Source organism: Rhopalosiphum padi, chromosome 1 (assembly GCF_020882245.1).
Source record: "Rhopalosiphum padi isolate XX-2018 chromosome 1, ASM2088224v1, whole genome shotgun sequence".
NCBI lineage: Eukaryota > Metazoa > Arthropoda > Insecta > Hemiptera > Aphididae > Rhopalosiphum > Rhopalosiphum padi.
The window spans coordinates 42,496,507-42,520,946 of NC_083597.1; the positions used below are offsets into that span (position 1 = coordinate 42,496,507).

Here is a 24,440-nt window from a genome sequence, read left to right on the forward strand (position 1 = left end):
AAGAATATCTTACAAAAATATTTATTTATTCTATGGTATTAATAAATTATTGAGTTTAGAATTTTAGATAAGTATACTTATTATATAAGTATGTATTACCTATGTATTTAATATTTTAATGTGAGCTCAATAGTTTTTCATAGTCACTTTAAAAACATTTTTTTCATTTTTATCTAATTATTATTTATTACAGTGAATTAAATTTTTATTTTTTTTTTGTGGTTCTAACTGATATTTTTAAACTAGAAAATAGAAATATAATGTTGTTGAATACTTTTAATCCGCAAAAGGTCAAAACACTGTCTGAACTCTGAAGTGTGAATTACGGTAAGGCTACACTTTTTTATACTATATTAACATAAAAAATTGGACAATTCAAAAAATATGATGTTTATTGCGAAAATCGAGGTCTACAGTTGTACAGTCGTACAGACTACAAATTAATAAATAATAACTATTAAATTTAAATACCACAGTATTACAGTAATACAGTATACATTTTGAAAAAAAAATCATAGACATTAAGCATGTACTGAACACGTTAAAAAATAATTTGGATGTGCTGAAACTTGAAACAGTAATATACGTGTGAAAATTGATACATAAGTAGGTAATAGGTAGTACAGACTGTTAGACTACAGATATTAAGAGATATATATACCATGGTATTATACTTAAAAGTCCGGTAAAAAAAGTCCGACGAAATGTGAAATTGGAACTTGTGTTTAGTTTACTTTTAATGACATTTTCACACACAGATGACAGATGACACAGACTGAGCGTTTGCCAAAATAACCTAATTACTATCCAGATAAATTAACTTTTAAAATTAAAGAAAGCTAAGTAGTAAGTAAAGATAATGTGTGTAATAAATTTGTAATTTACGACTTTCGAATTAAAGTGATAATCTATAACATAATATAATATGGTTAGTCCTTAGACCTAAGCAAATATTATTAGGTAACTATTAAATTTGGGACTTTTATTCCATCGTACTTTTTTACCGAACTTTAGTTCGGGGATTCATAGACCATGGAGTAGGTAACCTAATTACTCTATGATATAGACGTATCCGATTGGCTCAGGAAACTTAAAACCCCGAAGTGCCAAAAATCACCACTCACGCCTAATGAGCATAAGTAATTAAAAAACTTCTGTTTTCAATGGACATTGGACATCCCAACGGACTCAATATGTTTTATTGTTTTACTATATTTCTCATGCAGTATAACTATATAAGCATAAAATATAAATTAAAGTACGGCGGTGTACGTTTCATAGATGATAAAAAACAGTTTTAGTTTGGTTACACTGTCAGCAACAAGTCGTAGATTAGTGATCACATCAATTGTTGATAACCTAGAACTATGACCGATGTAAACAAAACAATTCAGACAAAACAATACTCCACCCAGTTATATTTAAAAATTCCTACACCTGTAAACGACGAATTTTCAAGTTCCTTTTTATGTAACATTGTAATATAAATAATTAACATCGTCGACAATCGTGATCATTATTCATTATGCTTTTTTCGTTTAATTGATCGTCCAGTGTTTAATTATTGCTTTTCGTTTTCTATTAATTTTTTTTTTTTAAATGTGTGTAAAAGTCCAAAAGAGCGCTTAAACAAAAAAAAAATATGTTTCGCCTGATGTATTTGTTGTTTATGTTTGTCTGTTGGACAAACGCCCAATACGAATGGCAACCTAAAGACGCTGTGGATGAAATTCGGCTTAAGTTAGACAAAATAAATTCTGAAAACTGCGGTTTTCAACCATTGAGTGAGATATATTTACCCGAAGACACCGTGTCGCACATACCGGACATAAAAGATGTCGTGATCAATCCTGTATTCCCCAATCGTACGGCTTTGCTGCATTTAAGCAACATGGCATTAAATAGAGGGTTTTTCTTTAGTTATATATCACAAGCCAGATTTATAAGACCAGCAATCAATGATACATACGATCCAGGTATGATGTATTATTTCTTATCGACAGTTGCTGATGTGTCAGCTAATTCTCACATTAACGCCAGTGCTATATATTTTGCACCAAACATGTCTTATTCCCCATCTTACAGAGGATTTTTCAATAAGACATTTCCATACTTTGCTCCCAGGACATTTCGGTAATTAATTCATCTGTACTAAATTAATATGATGTAATGGTTAATACATTTTAATTATTGGATTTATTAATAATTAGAGCTGATGATTTTAATGATCCTATACATTTGGAAAAAATGTCAACCTTAAATACGTTTACTGTCAGAGATTTGGGTGCATTTTCTAATGAAAGTCTTACAAAAGATTATACATCAAAACATTATGGAACTAATGAATGGTAATTAGTTATTTGTTTTAATCTTTGAATGATTATGTATTAATTAAAAACAATATTTTAGGTATTCAAAATGGCTTCCTGATAATGTTGTTGGGCGCCATGATACTAAGACTACTTACCAGGTAGAAATTCGCTATGCCAATAACACAAATGAAACACACACATTCCATGGACCACCTGGTAATTTTTAATAATTTTAACTATTTTATTCAGTGTTGTAATATTTCAATGTTAATATAATATTTTTGTGCATTAGGGGCTGATGATATTCCTGGTCCAATCAAATGGACAAGACCATATTTTGATTGTGGACGTAGTAACAAGTGGTTAGTAGCAGCTGTTGTACCAATTGCTGACATATATCCTCGACATACTGGATTTCGACATGTTGAATACCCTACGTAAGTTATTTTTTGAAACTATTATGAACTATTAAATTAATATGCGATAATATTATGTTAACTATTTAGTTATACAGCTGTATCAGTAATAGAAATGGATTTTGAGCGAATAGATATTAATCAATGTCCTATAAGTGCGGGAAATTCTGGTCCTAATCGTTTTGCAGATACGGCAAAATGTAAAGAAGAAACTACACTAGTAAGTAATTTTTAAACATAGTTAGTTATCTATAATAACATATATATATGTATATATTTATAGTGTGAACCATTGGATGGATGGGGTTTTCGGCGAGGTGGTTATCAATGTCGATGTTTACCTGGTTATCGATTGGGAAATACAGTTCGTCGTCCATTCCTTGGAGAAATTATAGAACGGGCTACACTTGAACAATATTACAGTGGAGTATTTGACTGTAAACGGATTGGCTGTATGTTATTTTAATAAAATGTAAAACCAAGTTCATTGGCTTACATAAATCTTTTTTTCATTTAAGGGCTTCAAAGTAAAATTGTTTTCCCAAGTCAAATGGATCCATATCTTCGTGAACAATATTTAGAAAAAAATTCTGAGTACAAAAACTTTACTCCAGGATTAGGATCTGTTAAAGATTCACATATTAATATCCATGAAGTTATCAATGCCATACGAGGAGTAAATCCAACTAATTGCCATAAGTAAGACATTTCATAAAACATCTAAATAGATTAAATTTCACTTTTAAATTTTTAGTTATCGCAAAGAAGACTTACAACTATTAGGTGACTATGGATTTGGAGCACATCAGCAATTTGCTAATGAAGCTAAAATGGCGGTTCGTCTTGCTAATTTTATTAGTGCATTTTTACAAGTAACTATTTTTGTATTTATAAAACATATTTTTATATATATTTACACTTCATTTTATTATACTTATACTATAAATATTTTTTTCAGATATCTGATCCAAAAGAAGTTTACTCTGGTACACGATTGGCTGACAAGCATTTATCTGAAGATCAAATGATTGGAGAAGCATTGGCTATTGTAATGGCAGATTTTAAAATATGGTCAGCTGGTATATTTTGGGATACAAATAAATTTCCCAACCGTACTCTATTTGCTCCATATGCTTATAAAACAGTAAATTATGGTCGTAAGGTCTTTGTTGAAGATTTAGCCAGATTAAACAAGTCTGGTAAGTTAATATTATTATTTCATATATAATTTAAAGAATGTAATGGTTATTCAAATATTTAGATGAAGTATATACAAATAAAGAATGGTTTACTTTTACAAAACAACGATGGTCTACTAATTTTGATAGTTTAGAAAAGTTTTATGTCAAGTTAAAATTACGATATACTGAAGAAGGAGGACATTTGAACAAATTTGAATATTATCCTACTTTTTATAAGTAATAAACTATAAACAAATAAAAATACTATTTTATTATTATAACATTGAAATAAATTTTAGAGCTGCAAATTTGGATCATGGTTATTGGTCAGCTCCTTATTATGATTGTAACGGTCCTGCAAAAGATTGGTTCATTCGTTATGCTGTTCCATTCTTTGGCTGGGATAGTCTTAAGGTTAAATTGGAATTTAAGTAAGTTCTATCTACACTGGCATTTAGTGTATTAATATATTAAATGCTTTCCAGTAATTGGTGTCCATTGCTCAATACTTAAGAGATGTTACACCTGTATGTATTGTCTCCGTCTTACAAACATATAACAAAGCAAATTTGAGTTTAGTAAAACCCATGATTAACTAACTAGGTATGTCAGCAATTAAATTATACTCATCGTGCTACGTCATCTGCTAAGAATTTGTTATCAGTATTCAGTATATTCCACACTACTGCAATCCCGCCAAAAATAAAATCTTTGGCGGCTGACGTCACATTCTATTAGAATAATCTGGCTGCGCGTATTAATACTAGAATCGGTAAAGTTGCTGACATACCTAGTTAGTTAATCATGGTAAAACCTATTTTGTGTCGTTAACTTTAATATTAGAGTAAAATACTATGTTGCTATATTTGTTACGATGGAGACAGCACATGCAAATATAATAAATATAATTACTGTTAAATAATATCTGAATGGTCTTTTCACGTGTTTTATGTTTATTCAGTTTATTTTACTTAATTTTATTTTTATAAAAGTTATATTTTATTTTATTTTTATTTAATATAGCATATAGCATACTTAATTAGAATTTAAAATTTTGAGATCACTTTTAATGAAATGTATATTTTATTTTCAGAGGAGCAATTACAGTTACTATGCCACTTTTAAATTTGGACATAAATCAGTGTCCTCAAAAATTTTATGATCCCAATGCATTTAAAGGAACACATAAATGTGATCAACGCAGTTCATACGTATGAAAATATATTAACTTTTTTCTATTATTAATAGTCCAAAAAATACAGGATAAAGTATTCTTATAAAATACATTTTAATAAAATTGGGTTTTTTCAGTTTATTATTTTTAAATATAAATTTCTTGCTAATAATAACTTAACTTTATACATGATGATTTTTTGATCAATATCCAATTGTTATACATTTATACATTTATAATATATAATTATGACATGAATTTTAATATCAAAAATGTTATTAAAACACCTATGATTTTAAAAATGGATTTTTAAATTATTGAAATTAACATAAATTTGTTTAAATGTTGAAGTTTGATGTTTGAACAGTATTTTATTCAAAATGAAATGTTGCCTAAGTATTTTTAATTTAAGTTTCTAAAGTATTTGTAATGAACAATTGGCCATTTTGAACTAAATAATTAAAATATAAATATCAATTTTAATATGGATACTTTATTCTATGTCTTAATTTATATCCATTTTTATAATATTTAATTTAACAAAAATCATGTTTCAGTGTGTACCAATACAAGGGCGTGGTTACGACACTGGTGGTTATAAATGCGAATGTATACAAGGTTATGAATTTCCATTTGAGGAAGAAGATTTCACTTATTTTGACGGCCAAATGATGGAAGATGAATTTATGCATATGTTACATAACAATAAAACTAGGTATTTATATTTTTTATTCTCCATTAATAGATTAAAATAAGTATTCTTAATTTCTTATGGTTTTTCATAGGTATGATACTTTCAAATGTCGTATAGCTGGAGCTGCACTTCCTCTTAGTAATGTTTTTTATGTTATGGCATTAGTTTTATGTAGTTTATTAATGTGGGCTAAATAACTAATATGCAAATTAGACTGATGTGTTCTATCAAAAATATATTATTTAATTTTGTTTTTAAGTTAAATGAATACTTACAAATTACTTAAATTTATAACCTTTCAATTATTTTATTTTTAATTTCAATCAATTTTGACTGAATCTCTTATTTTGAAACTCATCAATTTGACATTAATATTCTGAATAGAATTAAGTTTTATACATATATGATATTTTTAAAGGATTTTTAATGTATTTTTATTTGTACTTTCTTTAAATGAGTAATACTTTATTTTTAGATATTTTTATCATGTTCTATAACTAACAAATGCAGTGCATATGTTACGTTCAAACTAAATCCGTCCATTAAATGTGATCAAATAGTAATTTTAACTATGTAAATGTTAATAATTAAGTTTTTAATTTTTATATGATATTCTGATTAATTACGTTGGAAACACATCAGTATTATATTTTATGTGAAATAATAATATAATTACCATTTTTATTATTTATATTTTGTTTACAATCATGTAAGCATTCATGTAATATGTGATCTACTAAATTATAATATTATACTTAACAATTTTACAAACTTTATAAAACAGTTATTACATTATACAAATTTAAATCATTGTTAAATTTCTTGTCAACAAATCATTAAAATGTTTAAAAAATAGAGTAGTATAATATTAAAAACAATGTTGTAAAATATATTTAAAATTTTTAAGCAACAATTCTAATTTTTGATTTTTTTTTTTTTTTTAATTGACCATAATGATTTATTTAATGTGCTACATAGTACACTGTAGTTTACATAATACGTGAATGCTATTTTATTCATCAAATTACAAGTAGTATTTAGTATTGCTTAGATAAAAGATACAGATGAATGGAATATAATTTATTCTATTAAATATTAATAATTGTACACTGATATTTATATTATTAATTGATAAAAATATATTTTGCAAACAATAATTGTTTATTAATTATTTATTAACATCCATTATTTTATTTTCAAGATCAAACAAATTATTGTAACTGACCATAACATCACAGATATCTTTATGAGAATATTCATAAGATAATAATGTTGAACAATTTAAAAGTCAGTGAAAAAACGCTAAACTAATTAGCAATCGTTAAAAACCATACACGATACAAGTCTTATTAAACTTATATTGTGAATTTTGTCATTTTCCTCTGAAAAGTATATAAACAATAATTATGATTATCGTCAAATACAATATAGATAATACTGCAAATTAACAATTTCAAAACTATAAATGCAGTTATAGACTACAATTATAATTTATTAAAAATAAATAACGGTATTATAAAGAAAAAAAAACTTTATAACAACATAAAATTAAAGTATACACGTTTCAAATTGTAATCGTTATAAACAGCCAAGTATATCTCATTATACATAAATGAGCAAATTATATGAATACATTATCTAAATTTATTGTCAACCTTTGTTTACAATAATGACAAATGGATGTCAGTATGTCAAAGTTAATATGCATTTCTATAAATGCATGTTACAGAAACCTATCACAATGAAATTTTGATTTAAAAAATAAATTACATAGTATACCAAAATAAAAAAAAATGGAATATTTAAGCTATTTCGTTTTTTTTTTCTTTTTTATCAGATAAATAATTATAGTTAATAAATCTTGAAAGTTGGATCACTTGAGCTACTTCATTTGTTGCATGGCAAGCGAACAAAAGCATATTACGCGGTTGGACTTTCCATGCAAACCTCATGAATGCCATTGAATATAAGCATAATGCTGTTGAAAACATAATAAATTATTACAACTAAAATACAAAATTAAATTAAAAATAAATTTATTACCTCCAGTCATTTTACCGCTTATTAATTCTGGATCTTTTCTAACATCCGATAGTGCTGCTATTGGTATACCCCAATTTGCTATTGGACCCCAAAAATGAGTACTAAAATAATACAAAAAAGCATACTTATTATTTAAATTGCATTCATAACTTATTAAAACAATTAAATAATTTTTACCTCATTAAATAAGTACGGAATTCTTTACTTTTGATTTGTTCAAACAATTTCTTACCCATGGAAGCCATATTATTTTGTACTTAATGATTTTAAAAATATATGAGAAATATATACTTTATAACTCGAAAAAGTCTTATGTTTTGAAGGTTAAACTAATGAGTGATTAGTGAAACTAATAATATTCAATTGAAAAAAAAATTTATTGGAAGTCCTAGAGGTCAACGTCTGGGTTCAGAACTTAGACCTATAGAATAAAAACTGAAAACAATTTTTTCTGTTAAACAATGATAAGGCTTATAAGATAGATTTGTTACTTGGTGGTTGACGATAACAAATATTTTAGGTATTTACAATTGTATTACACAATTTTACTCCATGATACGCATGATAAAATATGACGTCACAATTCCAAAATCTTATCAACTGAGTAAACTATAATATAGCAAATACTATAGATTAATAAAAATTAATATAATCTATAGTATTTGAATATACTATATAGTTACTATAGTAACTTAGACAGTTATATATAACTAATAACTATAAGGCATAGACGTAATAGTCATAATAATTCTATTATGTCTATGCAATAAAGCGATTATGGACATTTTTTTATAATGTTCACGAGTAACATTTAAGAAAATATTATATTATTGTCACAAAATAGAATAATTATTTTGTGTATTCGTGTACAATTATTAATTAATAATCTTCTAATAGTTATTTATTTTTGTTTTAGTATAGATGGAAATGCTTCGATCTTTAACTTTAAAGATAATGGTAGGTTCAACCCCCCATCCAAAAAATTTTCGTATACCTATAAAGTATTATTTTTTTTAGTTTAACTCCCCTCCCCCCTGAAATTAATTTCCAGTTACAGCCTTGCATACTATAATTATAAAAAAAACAACAACACACTAAAATTTTTATAAACGTTTTAAGTAAGAATTTCTGAATTTATAGGGTTACTAATAGGTAGTGTGTGAATTTACTAGTCCCCAGATTCTACTACAACTAAATTTTACAAGAAATTTTAGTTAATTAAATTGCTTTGCAGTTTTGATTTTTAAAATATACTTCTGTTGCCGTTTTTTTTTTTGTATTGTATAGTACAATTTGTATTTAAGTACATTTTTATACATTTTTTTATTATATATTTTATGATTTTGGGTGAAGGTAAAATGAAAAGGTAAAATATATTAATTAAAACCTCTGTTGTGTCTGTAATGTATTTAAATGCTGTGATGTACTAACGGGGGGGGAGAATAACTTCTCCCCAACCGACATTTTTAGGAAGAATTAGTTTCTTGCAGGCGCGGATACAAGGGGAAGGATATATGCGGGATGAAGCCCCTCTCCCTTAAATCTTAGGTACTTAAAATATTTCAAAACTTAAACCTAATGTCTATGTTTTTATGTGCTTGAAGTAATTTTTTTTATTTAGCTCCCCCCTTATTTAATTTCTAGATCCGCGCTTGGTTTTTTGCGAGTTGTGAGATGTATATTTTTAGTTATAATTGTTTATTTATAAACTAGACCCCCCTCACCACCTCCCAAAACTAAAAAAAAAAAATCAGGTCTAAGTACGTTACTGCCTGTGTTAAAATCGATTACATTGATTAAATAATCGCGTACGAAGAACAAAATTGTAAGCATAGATGCTGCTAATCGTATAATGGTAATCGGTATAATGGGTATATAAGTATATGTTTGTGGTACAAAAATAAGCAAAAACATAAAATAAATCTAATTCAGTGTTCTGAAATATAATAGTGTTTTATTGCTTTAAGTTATAAAATAGTTTGATTTCATGAATTTGACGAAATTTTTACTTCACACTCGTAAAAAATTATTTTAAATTTACGATCATTTTTTTTTTTAATTCTACTAATAAAATCAATAAAAAACCTTTAATGACATGGTAAAAACACTAAAATCAATTATTAACTTCAAAAATCAAAACCCAATAAATAGCTCAAGAAAAGTCAAGGTATTTTTAAAATTTTACTATCTATTAAAAATGAATATTTTAAATAATTAATAAAAAATTTGTACTTGTTTTTCCTGATTGCTCTGAAAATTTAAGTGACTTTTTAAGTTTGACTTCCAAAAGGTGATCCTTTTTGTTTGATTCACTTTCCTACCAGAAAAAATATTTAAATTTAAATTCGAAGTATGTTTCTATGATTAATCGTGTATTTATGTACATTCAAACAACGTTTCTGATCAGTGGTCGTCAGATAATAATATGTGCATCAGGTGTTGCTGATCTTTTTCAGTCACACACGCTAATTTTTGTCACATTTCTGCAGCTCTATATAGTGTTTCTAACAAATATTACTGCATTAATGGTAGGTATAATTATATTTTGTTATAATCACGGTGTAGGTTTTCAGGATCTGGCAATAATTCAAATTTTAAAACGAACTTTCTTTATCATTTTCGATGTGTAGATTCGTCAAATCGTTTTGTAGAAAGCACAATACTATGATATATGGCTTATGGCTAGTAGCTACTGTGGGAGTAATCCATCTATCTGGCTAATAAAATAGACATAACGTATTAAGCATTTAGGTAAACTGTTTGCTAAACGGAAAAACGTTATTTCGCTTTGACGCTTCAATTACTGTAATCGAATATTAAATTTAATGTCTTGAGCATGCTTAACAAAGTAAACACTTGCCGTTGACCACCACAGTTATTTAAAAATTATCACCCCTAAACATACATTTTTAAATTTTAATCTATTTATAAAAATTTAAAGTTGTAATTTTTTTTTGATAGGTAATTATAATAAAAACATGGTATGTTCGGTCAAAATTCCTGAAAAGTTGTGATTAAATTTAAAAATAATGAATGTGTTCAGGCACGTATACAACAAAATTTAGGGGGGGGGTTACAAAATATAGCAATAAAAATTGTGCCGTGCAACATAATAAAAAATTTTACTCGTTACTCGGAATTATTTCGGGTTTGTACAAAGTTAACTATAGGAACAATACTTATTACCTACATCAGTCCTTGTTGTTTTGTTTTTTTTTTTACAACATTTAGGCCTCTGTGAATGGAATGGAATTAAGTTCTGTGTCCCTGCCTAATAAAAAATAACCAAGGCTTCCTCCACCTTGTCTCTGTATTTAGTAACAAGGGGCAAGGGGCATAAAACATATTAGTTAATAAACAATACCTTTGAAGTAGATTATGACTAATATTTACTTCTACAAATAATTCATTGTAATGTATTTTGGATGTCGGGATATATTATGCAACATTTTATTATTAAAACTTAGATAGTGTTTAAAAAATAGTCATGTCTTTTGTTCAAAAAATGATTGTTAATATAAATTGTCTATTTGTCTGGCATCTGCTCAGAATCGTTTTTTGTTGTATGAAAATTACCCATTACCCATTAGTCATTACAGTGACCTAAGTTTTGCCAATTGCAACAAAGACTGATGAATTATACCAGATTCCTACTTTATAACAAAAAAAGAAACTTCCCTGGGTAGTAGTATGTATTTGTATGTGCTGAGCACTTTTGGGCAGGGAGATTTTAAAAGTTCAGTTAGTAATAAACCTTCGTTTGATCAAGTTCTGTAATTTTTTGTTACAACATTTTTTTTTTTTTAGTAAGTGAATATTTTCAGTTTAAAAAATGAATTTTCAAAAATTTAGCAATAATTTTTGCTCACTTGTTACTTTAGTACGAAACAATGTATATCCTGCACATCCACAATAATATACTACATTTTCATCAAGATTGAAAACATTCATTTATTTCCACTAACTTCATCTCAAGATAAATACTCATTAGCTGAATGCGGTTTTATATATTCAGGAAAAAAACTAAAAAGATATCGTCGAATGTTTTTGCTGTGGACTTATCTTACATAATTGTGAAAAACATGATAACCCGTGGATCGAACCACGGATGTAGATACTATATCTATATCCGTGGATCGAACACTCAAGATGGAATCCGAAATGTATATATGTTCTATCATCAAAAGGAAATCAGTTTCTTGAAAATGTGATAAAAAAATACGGTAATATTAACAACATTTGTGAATGTAATTGTGAATCTAGGTCATATGACACTGTTTGCTGACAAATTGTATGATTCTAACTTCTAACTATTTTATGCTATGATAAATAAATATTTATTAGGCATAAGTCTAGTTTAGCGGCCACTCGAATTTTTCGATTTTTTTTTCGGAAACCTATGTATTTTAACGAGTCTTAAACGATGGTGTAAAAATAAATTTGCGGAACCATTAGTTTTGAAGTTATAGACTTACGAAGTTCACGATTTTCGGTTGAAAATGTTGTAATAAAAAATTACAGAACTTGATCAAACGAAGGTTTATTACTAAGTACTAACTGAACTAAAGTGGATTAAATAAACAATTTATAACTTTTTTAAAAAAAATACAGTGTAACCAATATGTATGATATACAGGGAAAACAAACGGTTTGAGTGGGAAAGTCCCCCTTAAACTTTTAAAATCTTCCTGCCCAAAAGTGCTCAGAACATACAAATACATACTACTCTTGGTATTTAAAATTGTTTAATACAACATATTAAATATGTTTTACTTATAACTTTTAAGTGAATTTTGAAAATTTAGTTTAAAAAAGTCTAGTTGATTTGTAATATCAACTATAAAATACTTGAAAATCAATTAAAAAGTGAAAACACATTTTAACTCTAATTATGGTAACATGCTATCCAATATCTTATGACGAATGGTATAAAAAAACTGTTCTAGAAGTTATTATTTTTTATTCAATGTTTCATATTTTAAGAAATTAATACTCTAAATAGTCTAAATAATAGAATATAAGTAGGTATGTTGTATAAATACTTGCAATAAATTTTATATTTTTACTACAAAATTAATAATACAGAAATATAGAATATACATTTAATTTTTAATGTACTTATAATAAATATAATTATAATATAATTGAACTTATTTTTACTAGTATTGAAAAATAATATTTAAATTTTGATTGACAATAATAATAATAAAAAAAAATATTATTATAAAATTTAAAAAAGTTATATAAAGTTACATATTATATCTATAAGCTATTACAATTGTATATATAAATTATATAATTGTATACATTAAAGTAAAGAATTTTTGAAGGAACAAAAGGTTTATACACATATAGTTGGACATTTTATGCAGTACTCAAATAAACAATAGTTATAATACAATGACATTTTTATTTTTGTGCCAAAGGATTTCCTGGGTATTTATTTAAAAGCTGAAAAAATATTAAAACAGTTTAGTGTTTATTAAATAATAAATATTATATACTTCACTTACAATTTCAATATGTTTTCTTAACTCTGTTGGAGTCACTTGGTGTAATAAATGTTCTTGTTCAAAAAATGAAAAATCATCTTCTAATTTTGAAGATGAATTGCTATTATTATTAGAGTTTTTTCTTTGATATTTAATATCATTAGTTAATTTCTGAAATATAAGAATTTAAATTATTTATTGTCCATTACTATTAAGAATATATATTAATACTAATTGAAATATATAAAATAATATGAAATGCATTAGAATTCAAGCAAGTACAATTAGCTATATTAAATTAGGTATTTGCTTACTGAATTTGATCGACTATCAATGTTTACATTTTTTACCACTCCCATTACACTTTTGACTAATTGTCGTTTTTCTTGAACTTCAGCTTCTAAACGTTTTTCTAATGCGGAAATACATTCTAATTTATCCTTTATAAGTACTTCAAAACTTTCCAACTCTTCTCTGTGTTTTGAATTTAATTGTGCCTTTTCTTTTTCATACCTAAATATTAAATAATTTTTTAATTTATTTTTATTTTAAAAACAAATTGGAAGTTTTTTCAACCTTTCTTTATAGTTAATTATTTGGTTATTCATTTGAAGTTTTATCAATTTATTTTCCTCATTAGTAATTTGAACAATTCCATCTAATTTACGTTGATAATCAGATACTTTTTCTGCCAGCATAGCATCTAACTGTTTTTGATAAAAGCTTTTTAAATCATTTTTCACAGTTTTGATTTCTTCTCTTGCTGCATTAAGTTCCTCTGCAGTTTGTGCCTAGATAACAACATTTACAAATTTACAATAATAATAATATTTATTAATGAAAACATTTAAATATTTTTTTATTAAATCTTAATTACTATTAAGATAATCTATATACCTCAGTACTTTTCATTTGATCTACAATGTCTTCAATTCTACGCTTTTGATCTAAAAGCTGATCATATTTTAATGTTTTCTCACAAAGTACTTTTTTTTCTTGATTTAATACTAATACTTCTTTCTCTAACTCACTACACCTATTTATTGATCTATTGCATTTTTCACTTATCTAAAAAAAATTAAATATTTAAATTTATACTAATATTATTTTTAAATTATTACTGTAGAAATTGTTTAGTATATCATTGCTTAACATATAGATACAAAATTTTAAATTTTATTTGTATTTCCAATATTTATTTATATAATTGTATGCAACATATTAGTTATTGTGTCATTGTGATTTAACTAGGCAATCTTTTTTATGTCACATTAAACAATTTCTACAGGATTTAAACTTACGCTTTTATTTTTTTCTTGTAATTTAACCAAATCATTTTGAAGTCTTTCATTTTCTTCATTTTTTTTTTCAATAGTTAGTTGTAATTGTTTTGTTTGTTCTTCTACATTTTGACATTTAATTAATAATTCATTTAATTTTTTTTCAGCATTTTCTGTTCGAGCCTTGTAAGAATTACTTCGAGAAATAGCTTTAGCTGTATCATTTTTATAATGTTCAATTTTTTCCTTCATTGCTTCCAAAATTTCTTTTTTATTCTTGCGTTCAGATTGTAAATCTCTGTTAATTTTTTCATTGATTGTACTATATGCTCTAACTTGACTTAAAATCATAGCAGACCGTGCAGCAAGATCATCAAGAAGATTATTTTTTTGGCAATCTACTTCTTTATATTCAACCATTCTTTTTTCATAATTTGTTAACTTTTCTTCTAAATCTATAACTTTTTTTTCTATATTCTGTAACATTCAATACATACCAAAAAATGTATTGTTAAATTATTTATTTTAATATTGTTACATCATTTTGTGTATTTTAAAATATATAAGTAGAGAAAAAAAAATACATATATTTACTTGTCTACGATAAATTTCTTTTCCAAGTTTCAACCACAAATTTTCTTTTGAAACAGAATCCAATTTTTGGTAATCATTTAAAGCTGTAGTTACACGTGGGGTTACATTTTCCAAGTCGTCACATAAACTTAAAAAAAGAAATATATTAGGTATATAAATATAATAAAAAAATAACAAATTAATTAAATACCTCTGTAATTTGTTATCATCTAACCCATCGCAATCAGTTTCTTTAGTTTTAACAGGAGATCTTACATCTTTTTCTTGAAAACTCACATTACGCTGAGCATGACCATTACCTATATTTCTTAATAACTTATTATTGTACTCGTAAGTATTCACCATTTCATGCATCAGGGAATCAATCGAACTATAGTTTATTTTCCTTTCAGCATTTCGCTTAAGAGGTGAGGAAGCACTAAGAGGGCTGGACAGACCATTGCTGATGTAGCTAGTTTCCATTTGTTCAATTTCATTAATTTGATGTGATAAAGTATCTAAGTTTGTTACTAAATTGTCAATTACGCCTTTGAAACTATTTGAGCTGATCGACAACTCTTCAGTGACCGCGTCTTCAATAGTTTCACTATCTGAAGAGTGGACTTGAAAGAAATCTGACGGTAATGACACTAAGAAATCAGTATTTTCACTACAAGAGTCGCTCATAATTGATTATTTTGTAGCGATAAGTCTATTGTCATAATTATTTAAAAATAGAACTTTCAAAGTACTGATATTTTGAAATCATTACATACAGATACAATCCTACAATAAAAATCCCATTCATTTACTTTTACTGTTACCGCTTATCATTGAATTTTTTTTTTTTTTTGTTTACATCGCCACAACACACGATAAACTAAAAATCGAGCATTTCCGTGATAACGTGTTCAAACCATTGTGATTTGTGAAATGTGAATTTTGTGAATATTTGAGTTCCATATTATTTTGTAAATATTTGAAATAGTTGAATAAACCTTATTATTATAACATTTAATTAAAATACTATGGCTAGTAAATTTGAAGGGTTAGTAAAATGATTAATATATTTATTTTTAGTTATGAAAATGTAATATATTTAATTTTAGATCGAAAACTGTGAGTGAAGACGAGAACACTACATCCAAAGATATGACGCTTGCCGACAAATTAATTAATGTTAGTATAATTTTTTTATAATTATTTAATAATAGACTAGTAATTTAAGTGAAATATTATTGAAACAATTTGAATTGTAATTATTTTATTGAAATGATTTTAACACACGTTTATACATCTGATTGTGCCAATAACATGTGTATTGAGTATGGTCAAATATAATAAATAAGATTTAGTTAGTTAATTAGTGATGCATATAGTTTAATTTATTTTCTTATGATCAATAATGTAGGTCTTTACAATTCTACTATGTAGTCAGTATATTAAAGTTATTTCTCTTTTAACTTAATTGTGTTTAACTTTACCGATCAATCAAAATAAAAAGTTAGATTTTCTTCATTTATGTAGGTAATTATAATTAATTATTTATGATATTAACTTTTTTTGCTTGTACTTGAAGTGAAATATATTAACGGTAAAAACACTAACAACTAATTAAGGTTTTTAAATAAATTGATAATATTATATAAAAAGTACCTTACTAAAACATTAATTTGTTTTGTATTTAACTGGTATCAGGTTTTAAATTAACATTTATCATATTTAATATATTGAATATTGTTAAATAATAACAAATGTACCCAGTTATAACCTAAAAAATACTCATTAATGTTGTTGAATAATTGCGGTTGAATCAATTAATTACTTTTTAATTCAATTGTATATCATTATTATAAATAATTAATAAATATATTTTTATCTTGATTTTTAAAACAATATTTTACTCAATAATTATGATAGTTAAGTATAGTTTCTAATAAATATTAATCCCTGGGTTCTTTACATATCATTAACAAATATAACTGCATTTTAAGAAAATTATTTTTATTTTTTGTCATTAATGTAGAAAATTATTAGTAGTAAATTAAATAAGGTAAACATTTTAATTTGTGTTTTAGTTATTTATTTGAACTAATATTCTAAATAATTGATAGTATAGCAGGTGATTGAATTGAATCAGGCACAAATATGATTTAAAATTGAATCTAACATAGAATTATTATTTCTGTTTACTATTTAGTAACTTAAGAAAATAACAATTTAAAAATAAGCTATAAATTATTAATTCCAATCGTATATATATAACTAAATTGTAGGCTACTTAAATTTTTTTTTTAATTAAATAAAGTGATATTAATTTATTTAAAAAATGTTAGAATAGGTTTAGTGATAAATAATATAAAAAATATAACAATATTAATTTAAATTAATTTTATTTTAATATTTTTTAAATTCTGTTTAGATACCATTGTCAATACCTTCTGGAGATCATAAACTCCAACATCAATATTGGTTTTGGTTTAGTCGTAGATTTCCTGGTAAGCCTGGAAACACTCCTAGTTATGACCAAAATCTTAAATATCTAGCAAGGTTTGGTTCAGTTGAACAATTTTGGACAATATATAGCCATATGGTAAGGCCGTGTGCCTTGCAATCACACAGTGAATTCCATTTATTTAAAGTTGGAATCAAACCAATGTGGGAGGTAAAATATTGTTCACATTCATCTATTCATCAAACTAATGGAAAAAACTTGAAGTAATTTTTTACTTGATTTTAATTTTTAGGATGAATCAAATGCCAGAGGTGGAAAATGGGTCTTACGAATACGTAAAGGCCTAGCATCCAGGTGCTGGGAAAATCTCATTTTAGCTATGTTAGGTGAACAGTTTATGGTGGGTGATGAGATATGTGGAGCTGTTGTTTCCTTGAGATTTCAAGTAAGTTAAAACATATATATATTTTTTTAATGATTGTATCTATAATTATTACACTTGTTTTTTATAGGAAGATATAATATCGATTTGGAACAAAACTTCATATGATCAAGGGGCTACCAACAGAATAAGAGATACATTACGCCGAGTATTAAATTTGCCACCCAATACAATTCTAGAATACAAAACACATAATGAAAGTATCAAATCGGTATCTAGTGTTTACAAGATGTAAATTGCACTGAATAAAACTAACATGAATTATTCATAAAAAATTCTTTATTGAAAAAAAGTTAATTAAATATTAATTATATATAAAAAAAAATACAATTTATTATTTACAATATATATTTTTTTTTTACAAAACCCAATTATCCAATGTTTGATAAGATATTTAAAAATATCCATAAAAAAATGGTGGCAGTGTTTATACAAACAAAAATGTATAATAGTCTTAATATATTTATGTACCAATTAATGCAAATTGTATGGCATTGAAATTTAAAATTCTTAAAGGTCAGTAATGAGTGATAATTTTTGAACATAATACAGATCTTAAAACTATAATCAATAATAAAATATTTCAAGAAGTTTAAATGTATAGCAAGAACATAGTAAATTAATCTATTAAATAGCTTAGATTAATGTATTATAACTAATAATGGAAACATACATATTGAGTACAAAAAAGTTTCAAACAATTGTTAACAAGCGAATTCTTAAGTAACAATATCCCTGTGCATTATTGATGTTGTAATATTGTTATCGTGGTCATACCTGAAATAATAAATATTATATTAATTGCAACAATGCACAATAATAGGGCTACTCAAATTCTAATTAGTTATAATATACATCCTTACCCAAAACAAAAGCTAACGCTAATTTTAAATTGAAAGAAATACGAAATTTCAGAATGTCTGAATCTTCAGATGATGGTAAGAGTAATCCACAAATACATACACCAGCTATTAATAGAGTTGTAAAATTTGGTCCAGGAGTATCTAAAATATTTTTAAAAAGATGACAAATTTTTTTTAATAATGTAATTTAACTATACTATGTAATGATGTAGATATTGAATATTAATTATATTATTGATGTTCTATATTTACCTTACTAACTAAAAAAATGAACACTGATTTACAGAATTTCTAAAGGCAGGTATTGAGCCCCAAAATAATTTTGAATAATATATAACCAATAGGGGACAGAGACCAAAAATAATTTATTTCTATTAATTGTTAAAAGTTAAAAATAAAAAAACTACAAATTTAAAATATTTTTTATTACCTATATTTAAAAAATGATGGGTTGACATAGAAGTTAAGAAGTCTCTAGCTGTAGTATTAAATTTAAAAGTAATCATGTATCATAAAGTTGAAAAATAATGTAAATTAAATTATTCATTTCTAAATTACAATTAAGATTTGAATCATATTATACTAAAATGTATAGGATAATTACAATTTTTAATTTAAACTTAAAACAGCTTACTTGTATTGCAGTTTTGTCTTATTTCAGATTCATTATCAAAGTTATCTGTAGATACATCGCTTCTGAGTAATTGTTTAAAATTTTCAGGTGGTAACTCAAAATTGTCGGAAGACCTTACTAATATAGTTTCAACATCTTTGTGTCCAATGACTTTTTTGGTAGTATAATATTGCATTTGTATTCGGAATTTATCTCTGATATCGCAGAATGCTGGCGCAGGAGCATTGTGCCTGACAACTATATCCACTCGAGAACTGGCACTTATTGAACCTTCTGGTTCCACTACGGTATACTTTTTAGTGCAAGTACTAAAAACTGAACAAACAATATCATAAAAGTACTAATAGATATAAAAACGAAATATTGAATTTACCTTTAAATCTGACAGGAAAGTCGTATGGATTAAATAGTGTAATTATTTGTCTGTGGGATGACTTGTCCTCCAAACTGAAAGTTAATGATTGGGGACTAACAAATACAGGGACTTTACATTCGGTCATCATGACTATTTATAACAATAGGCATCTCATATTTTGCATTGTATTGTGATTGTTAAAAAGGTATATATTACGTTCTGGCGTAAATAAACTATTAGTGATGTAATTTCAATGAAATTAATTAAATACGCAACTTTAGTTACTATCTATAGTACCTACAAAGCACAATGCTGAATGTACAAAACTAGAAACATTTGTTATTATTATCACTAATCTCTTATCATTTTATTTTACATAATTTTTTTTTGTCACTCTATTATCAAATACATATTATTTATTTGTATTTCATCAACACCAAATGGCAAATATTGTAAACAAGGACACGCGGTTTTATTATAAAACATAAATCAATCATCAATGTACTATTTTAGTATTTTCAAATTTTAATTTTTATATTATTATATCGTGGCATCGTGCTATGAATTATAATCGGTCGTTTTAATTCATAATATTATACCAACCATAGGGACTTAAAACATTTCGCCTTTATGTTCCACTATTATTTATTTTCCAAACAATATACAGTACCTACATAAATTAATTACACAATCTAATTGAGATATTTTGACAGTTCAGTTTTCTGCCTTTTACGGTCTGGATTTGGACTATGGTTGTATAGTACTATATTGGTTGCCGACTGTTGGTATATAAATAGATAAAAGCTTACAATTAATCTAAATATTTAAAAAAAATCACTTATATATTTATATAAAATTTAATAATATAAATAGGTATGTAAAAGTTTTAAATCCCCACGGATAATATTTTCTAATTACAACAAAATAATTAAATAACTAAAATTATAGACTAGATTCTATAATATTATTTAAACAATTAATTTCGTCTAAATTTAAATTTAAAATGTTGATTAAAAAAATAGTGTTTTTATTATAAAGTAAAACTTCCGAATGCCCAAACTTCTAAATAGTATCCACTATTAAGAAGGGGAAAAAATAGTACATATTATGTAAAATGAAACTATGAAAGCATGTCACATGCTCAGATTAAATAGGTAGTTATTTGTATAATTATGAAAAATTAATTTTATCTAAGTATAATAAGGTTTATCATTTATCAGTAGAATACTAGAATACATTTTCCACGAATCCACCCCATAGATGATGTACCCACTACCCAATGGAGTTAGGAGTGTAATATTCTGGTATTCGTAATATTTTATATTTGTATTCAGTTTTCAGAGTAGACAGTAGTATATTATCGACCAAGTTGTATTCGTAACACTTTACATTCGGAGTAATATCATTTATTTTGTGGTAGTAGTGGTAGTTGTAGCAACCCGTCGTAGTCTGCAGATGGTAATATATATAAACATGCCAAAAGCTATCAGTTTGAAAACAGTCGAAACACTGTTTGATTTAGAATTATACCTAATGTTTTGATTTTCAACTTTCAAGTTATAAATTTACGTATATTCATCGTAAAAACTAAGCTATTTGTAAAATATACTTGCCAAACATTTTTTAAACTGCCGGCATTTCGTTCGAATATTGTATACCGTTCTTACGATCTGGGAATCGGTTGAGCTAACGATACCAACGTCTCGGCCAACAAAAAATTGTTGCATTTCTTGAAAATAGTTAGCAAGCGTCAAAGGCTCTAAAATGAAGAAAAAGGTGTTGTTGATGGGCAAGAGTGGTTCCGGGAAAACAAGCATGAGATCAATAATTTTTGCCAACTACATAGCCAAAGACACTAGTCGCTTGGGTGCGACTATTGATGTTGAACATTCCCATGTTAGATTTCTTGGGAACCTAGTTCTTAACTTATGGGATTGTGGAGGACAAGAAGCATTTATGGAAAACTATTTTGTCAGTCAACGAGAGAACATTTTTCGCAATGTAGAAGTACTCATTTATGTATTTGATGTGGAGAGTCGCGATGAGGAACTGAAAAGAGATTTAAGGTACTATGAGACTTGTCTTAGTGCAATTTACGAAAATTCCCCGTCTGCTAAGGTATTTTGTCTAATACATAAAATGGATTTACTGCAAGAAGATCAACGAGACAAGATATTTTCAGACCGTGAAAATGAAATAATTAATATGTCCAAACCAGTTGATTGTTCTTGCTTCAAGACATCAATTTGGGATGAAACATTATATAGAGCTTGGTCTTCAATTGTATATAAACTGATACCTAATGTGAAAGAACTCGAGCAAAGTTTGACATTGTTTGCTGATCTAATGGATGGCGATGAAGTATTATTGTTTGAAAGGGCAACTTTCCTTGTTATTTCTCATTGTCAACGAAATCTACAACGTGATATTCATCGATTTGAAAAAGTTTCTAACATCATAAAACAATTTAAACTTAGTTGTAGCAAAGTAGCAGCTCAATTCCAAAGCATGGAAGTAAGAAATTCTAATTTTGCAGCTTTCATTGATGTATTTACTACAAATACATATATTATGGTTATCATGTCTGATCCACATATTCCTTCAGCTGCCACTTTATTAAACATAAAAAATGCTCGTAAACATTTTGAAAAATTAGAACGTTCAAGCCAAACTCAACAGAACAATAAATAGTTTCAATTGAATAAGCATAATTAGAAGACAAAGAAGTCTTAGTTTGACAAGAATATCAATTTGTGAATATTTAGTGTAGTATTTGTGTACTATTGTACACATATAATAAAATTACTATTTGATAAGTTATATTATTATATTTTGTTTGAATCCTGAGAATTATATTAATTTTTATATTTTCTCTCATTGTTATTATTGAATAATTATCATAAATTTATTTTTATTGAAACAGAATAAAATAAAAAAATATTTAAATATATGTAAATTATTTTTTTATAAGATTTATTAATTTCTAATTTTTATTCAAATTAAAATGTTTACAAGTAAAAATATTTTTGTTTACTAAATGTCTAATTTATTAATTTATAACAAATTCATAATTTTTAGAAAACCCATAATTATATTTAAATTTGTTTTGGTACTTAAGCATAATATTGGTTGTACTTTACATATTATTATAACTTTCTTTTTCAATTTTATTGAGCAATTTCGGATAAGTAATTAACATAATATTTAACCAATTCCCTGGTTACAATATTTATATTCCATCTAAATAAAAATTAAAATGATGGAATACAATTTGGATTTAAATTACAATATTGAAGATTATAGAAAAAAAACCTGGTGTTACAGATAGAAAATCATCGCTTTTAATTTATTTAATAAATGTTAATAGATTCTATTATTGAGTCAATATTATAATGGTGATAACTGATTATAATATAAAAACATTTTTAAATTCTAAAATCTTTACAATACAGTTTGTTAAAAACTAGTTATTTGGATTCCAGTCAGAGGCGTTATTTGCGGTACACAGGGTATACATTTGCATACCTAAAATTCTAAATTTTAAATTTTGGCCCGCTCGGCCACATCACAATAATGTCAAATATGTCGAAAAAAAAATAAATAGTGCCCTGCTCAATATTTATGCGTACCAAAAAAAATATTGAAATGACACCTCTGATTCCAGTCCAAGGATAACCAAATATAATGAAACCTGTATATAACGAACAATCACAGGATCTTCAAAAATTTTTTGGTATTTTTTTAGTCAAACTCACATGTGTATTTATTTAATACATATTACTTATAGGTCACGCATAATTAGACATATATTATATATTTATATGTAATCTTAATTATACCTGCGATTAGCAATATATGATTATGGAAATGCTTGAATATTCAGTTGTAATTTGTCTCTCATTTTCGTGACTGGCAACGTTATGACTTGTTATACATAATGTACATAATGTATATGCAATTATATTTTAGTTAGAACTAAGATTGTGGTTCATTGTCAAGGTATCAAGAACCAGGGCTTGGGACTTAAAGCATTTGCTTATTTTTAAAGATTGACTTATAATGTAGCATAGTGCTATGGAAGTGTATGTCATGTTACAACACGTTCAATTATGAAATTTGAGTGGTTTTTTTTTATTTTTTTAGCCAGTTTTTCTACTTTTTATGGTTTTTTCAGAAAATCTAGAAACATTAAGGCAAAATGTCTTAGAAACGAAGTTTTATTTTATAAAGACTCTAAAAAGATTTATTTATTTATTTTTATTTTTAGTTAGAAACTTTTCCTAATCATTTTGTTTCAATATTTTTTGTAATCTTTATTTATATTATTTTTAACACAGTCACAAATTAAATCTAGCACCTACTTTATCATGTAAAAAGAAAGTTTTTTTGTTTTTGAATAAATATTTTAATCAAATTTAAGTTTTTTAAATGCTTATTTGAGTGCTTATAATAATGTTTATAAGCGCTTATTTTAATGATTTAAAATGCTATAAGTCCCAAGCCCTGGGTATAACTATTCATTTCTG

At 26.0% G+C, this 24,440-nt stretch overlaps 6 protein-coding genes across 7 annotated transcripts; 3 read left to right on the forward strand and 3 right to left on the reverse strand.

Annotated features, from left to right (window-relative positions):
• Positions 1-1,384: 1,384 nt before the first annotated feature.
• On the forward strand, positions 1,385-6,934 carry LOC132931487 (uncharacterized). Its single transcript, XM_060997428.1, has 14 exons — positions 1,385-2,133; positions 2,211-2,348; positions 2,410-2,528; positions 2,605-2,749; positions 2,819-2,948; positions 3,012-3,180; positions 3,247-3,427; positions 3,483-3,600; positions 3,687-3,927; positions 3,990-4,146; positions 4,209-4,340; positions 5,003-5,120; positions 5,641-5,798; positions 5,869-6,934. Exons 1-14 carry the CDS (start codon positions 1,643-1,645, stop codon positions 5,972-5,974), a joined length of 2,403 nt encoding a protein of 800 aa, XP_060853411.1. The 5' UTR covers positions 1,385-1,642; the 3' UTR covers positions 5,975-6,934.
• A 287-nt stretch (positions 6,935-7,221) lies between these two features.
• LOC132931502 (mitochondrial pyruvate carrier 1) lies at positions 7,222-8,262 on the reverse strand. Its single transcript, XM_060997429.1, has 3 exons — positions 7,998-8,262; positions 7,821-7,921; positions 7,222-7,755 (listed from the first exon to the last, which is right to left on the reverse strand). Exons 1-3 carry the CDS (start codon positions 8,063-8,065, stop codon positions 7,580-7,582), a joined length of 345 nt encoding a protein of 114 aa, XP_060853412.1. The 5' UTR covers positions 8,066-8,262; the 3' UTR covers positions 7,222-7,579.
• Positions 8,263-12,859: 4,597 nt separating this feature from the next.
• On the reverse strand, positions 12,860-15,978 carry LOC132931905 (rho-associated protein kinase 2-like). Its single transcript, XM_060997988.1, has 8 exons — positions 15,377-15,978; positions 15,187-15,313; positions 14,614-15,069; positions 14,210-14,380; positions 13,889-14,103; positions 13,627-13,825; positions 13,334-13,483; positions 12,860-13,271 (listed from the first exon to the last, which is right to left on the reverse strand). Exons 1-8 carry the CDS (start codon positions 15,850-15,852, stop codon positions 13,230-13,232), a joined length of 1,836 nt encoding a protein of 611 aa, XP_060853971.1. The 5' UTR covers positions 15,853-15,978; the 3' UTR covers positions 12,860-13,229.
• LOC132931906 (eukaryotic translation initiation factor 4E type 2) lies at positions 15,707-18,408 on the forward strand. 2 transcript variants are annotated; one of them, XM_060997990.1, is made up of 5 exons: positions 15,707-15,806; positions 16,275-16,344; positions 17,588-17,830; positions 17,913-18,065; positions 18,133-18,408. In XM_060997990.1, exons 2-5 carry the CDS (start codon positions 16,318-16,320, stop codon positions 18,295-18,297), a joined length of 588 nt encoding a protein of 195 aa, XP_060853973.1. In that variant the 5' UTR covers positions 15,707-15,806; positions 16,275-16,317; the 3' UTR covers positions 18,298-18,408. The 2 variants fall into 2 exon arrangements, with proteins under 2 accessions (XP_060853973.1, XP_060853972.1); XM_060997989.1 differs by lacking the exon at positions 15,707-15,806 and adding an exon at positions 16,054-16,213.
• LOC132931907 (motile sperm domain-containing protein 1-like) lies at positions 18,324-20,250 on the reverse strand. Its single transcript, XM_060997991.1, has 4 exons — positions 19,933-20,250; positions 19,560-19,874; positions 18,926-19,066; positions 18,324-18,839 (listed from the first exon to the last, which is right to left on the reverse strand). Exons 1-4 carry the CDS (start codon positions 20,060-20,062, stop codon positions 18,805-18,807), a joined length of 621 nt encoding a protein of 206 aa, XP_060853974.1. The 5' UTR covers positions 20,063-20,250; the 3' UTR covers positions 18,324-18,804.
• A 1,136-nt stretch (positions 20,251-21,386) lies between these two features.
• LOC132917757 (ras-related GTP-binding protein A) lies at positions 21,387-22,952 on the forward strand. The gene has a single exon (XM_060978641.1). It carries the CDS (start codon positions 21,679-21,681, stop codon positions 22,603-22,605), a length of 927 nt encoding a protein of 308 aa, XP_060834624.1. The 5' UTR covers positions 21,387-21,678; the 3' UTR covers positions 22,606-22,952.
• The last annotated feature ends 1,488 nt before the right edge of the window (positions 22,953-24,440 follow it).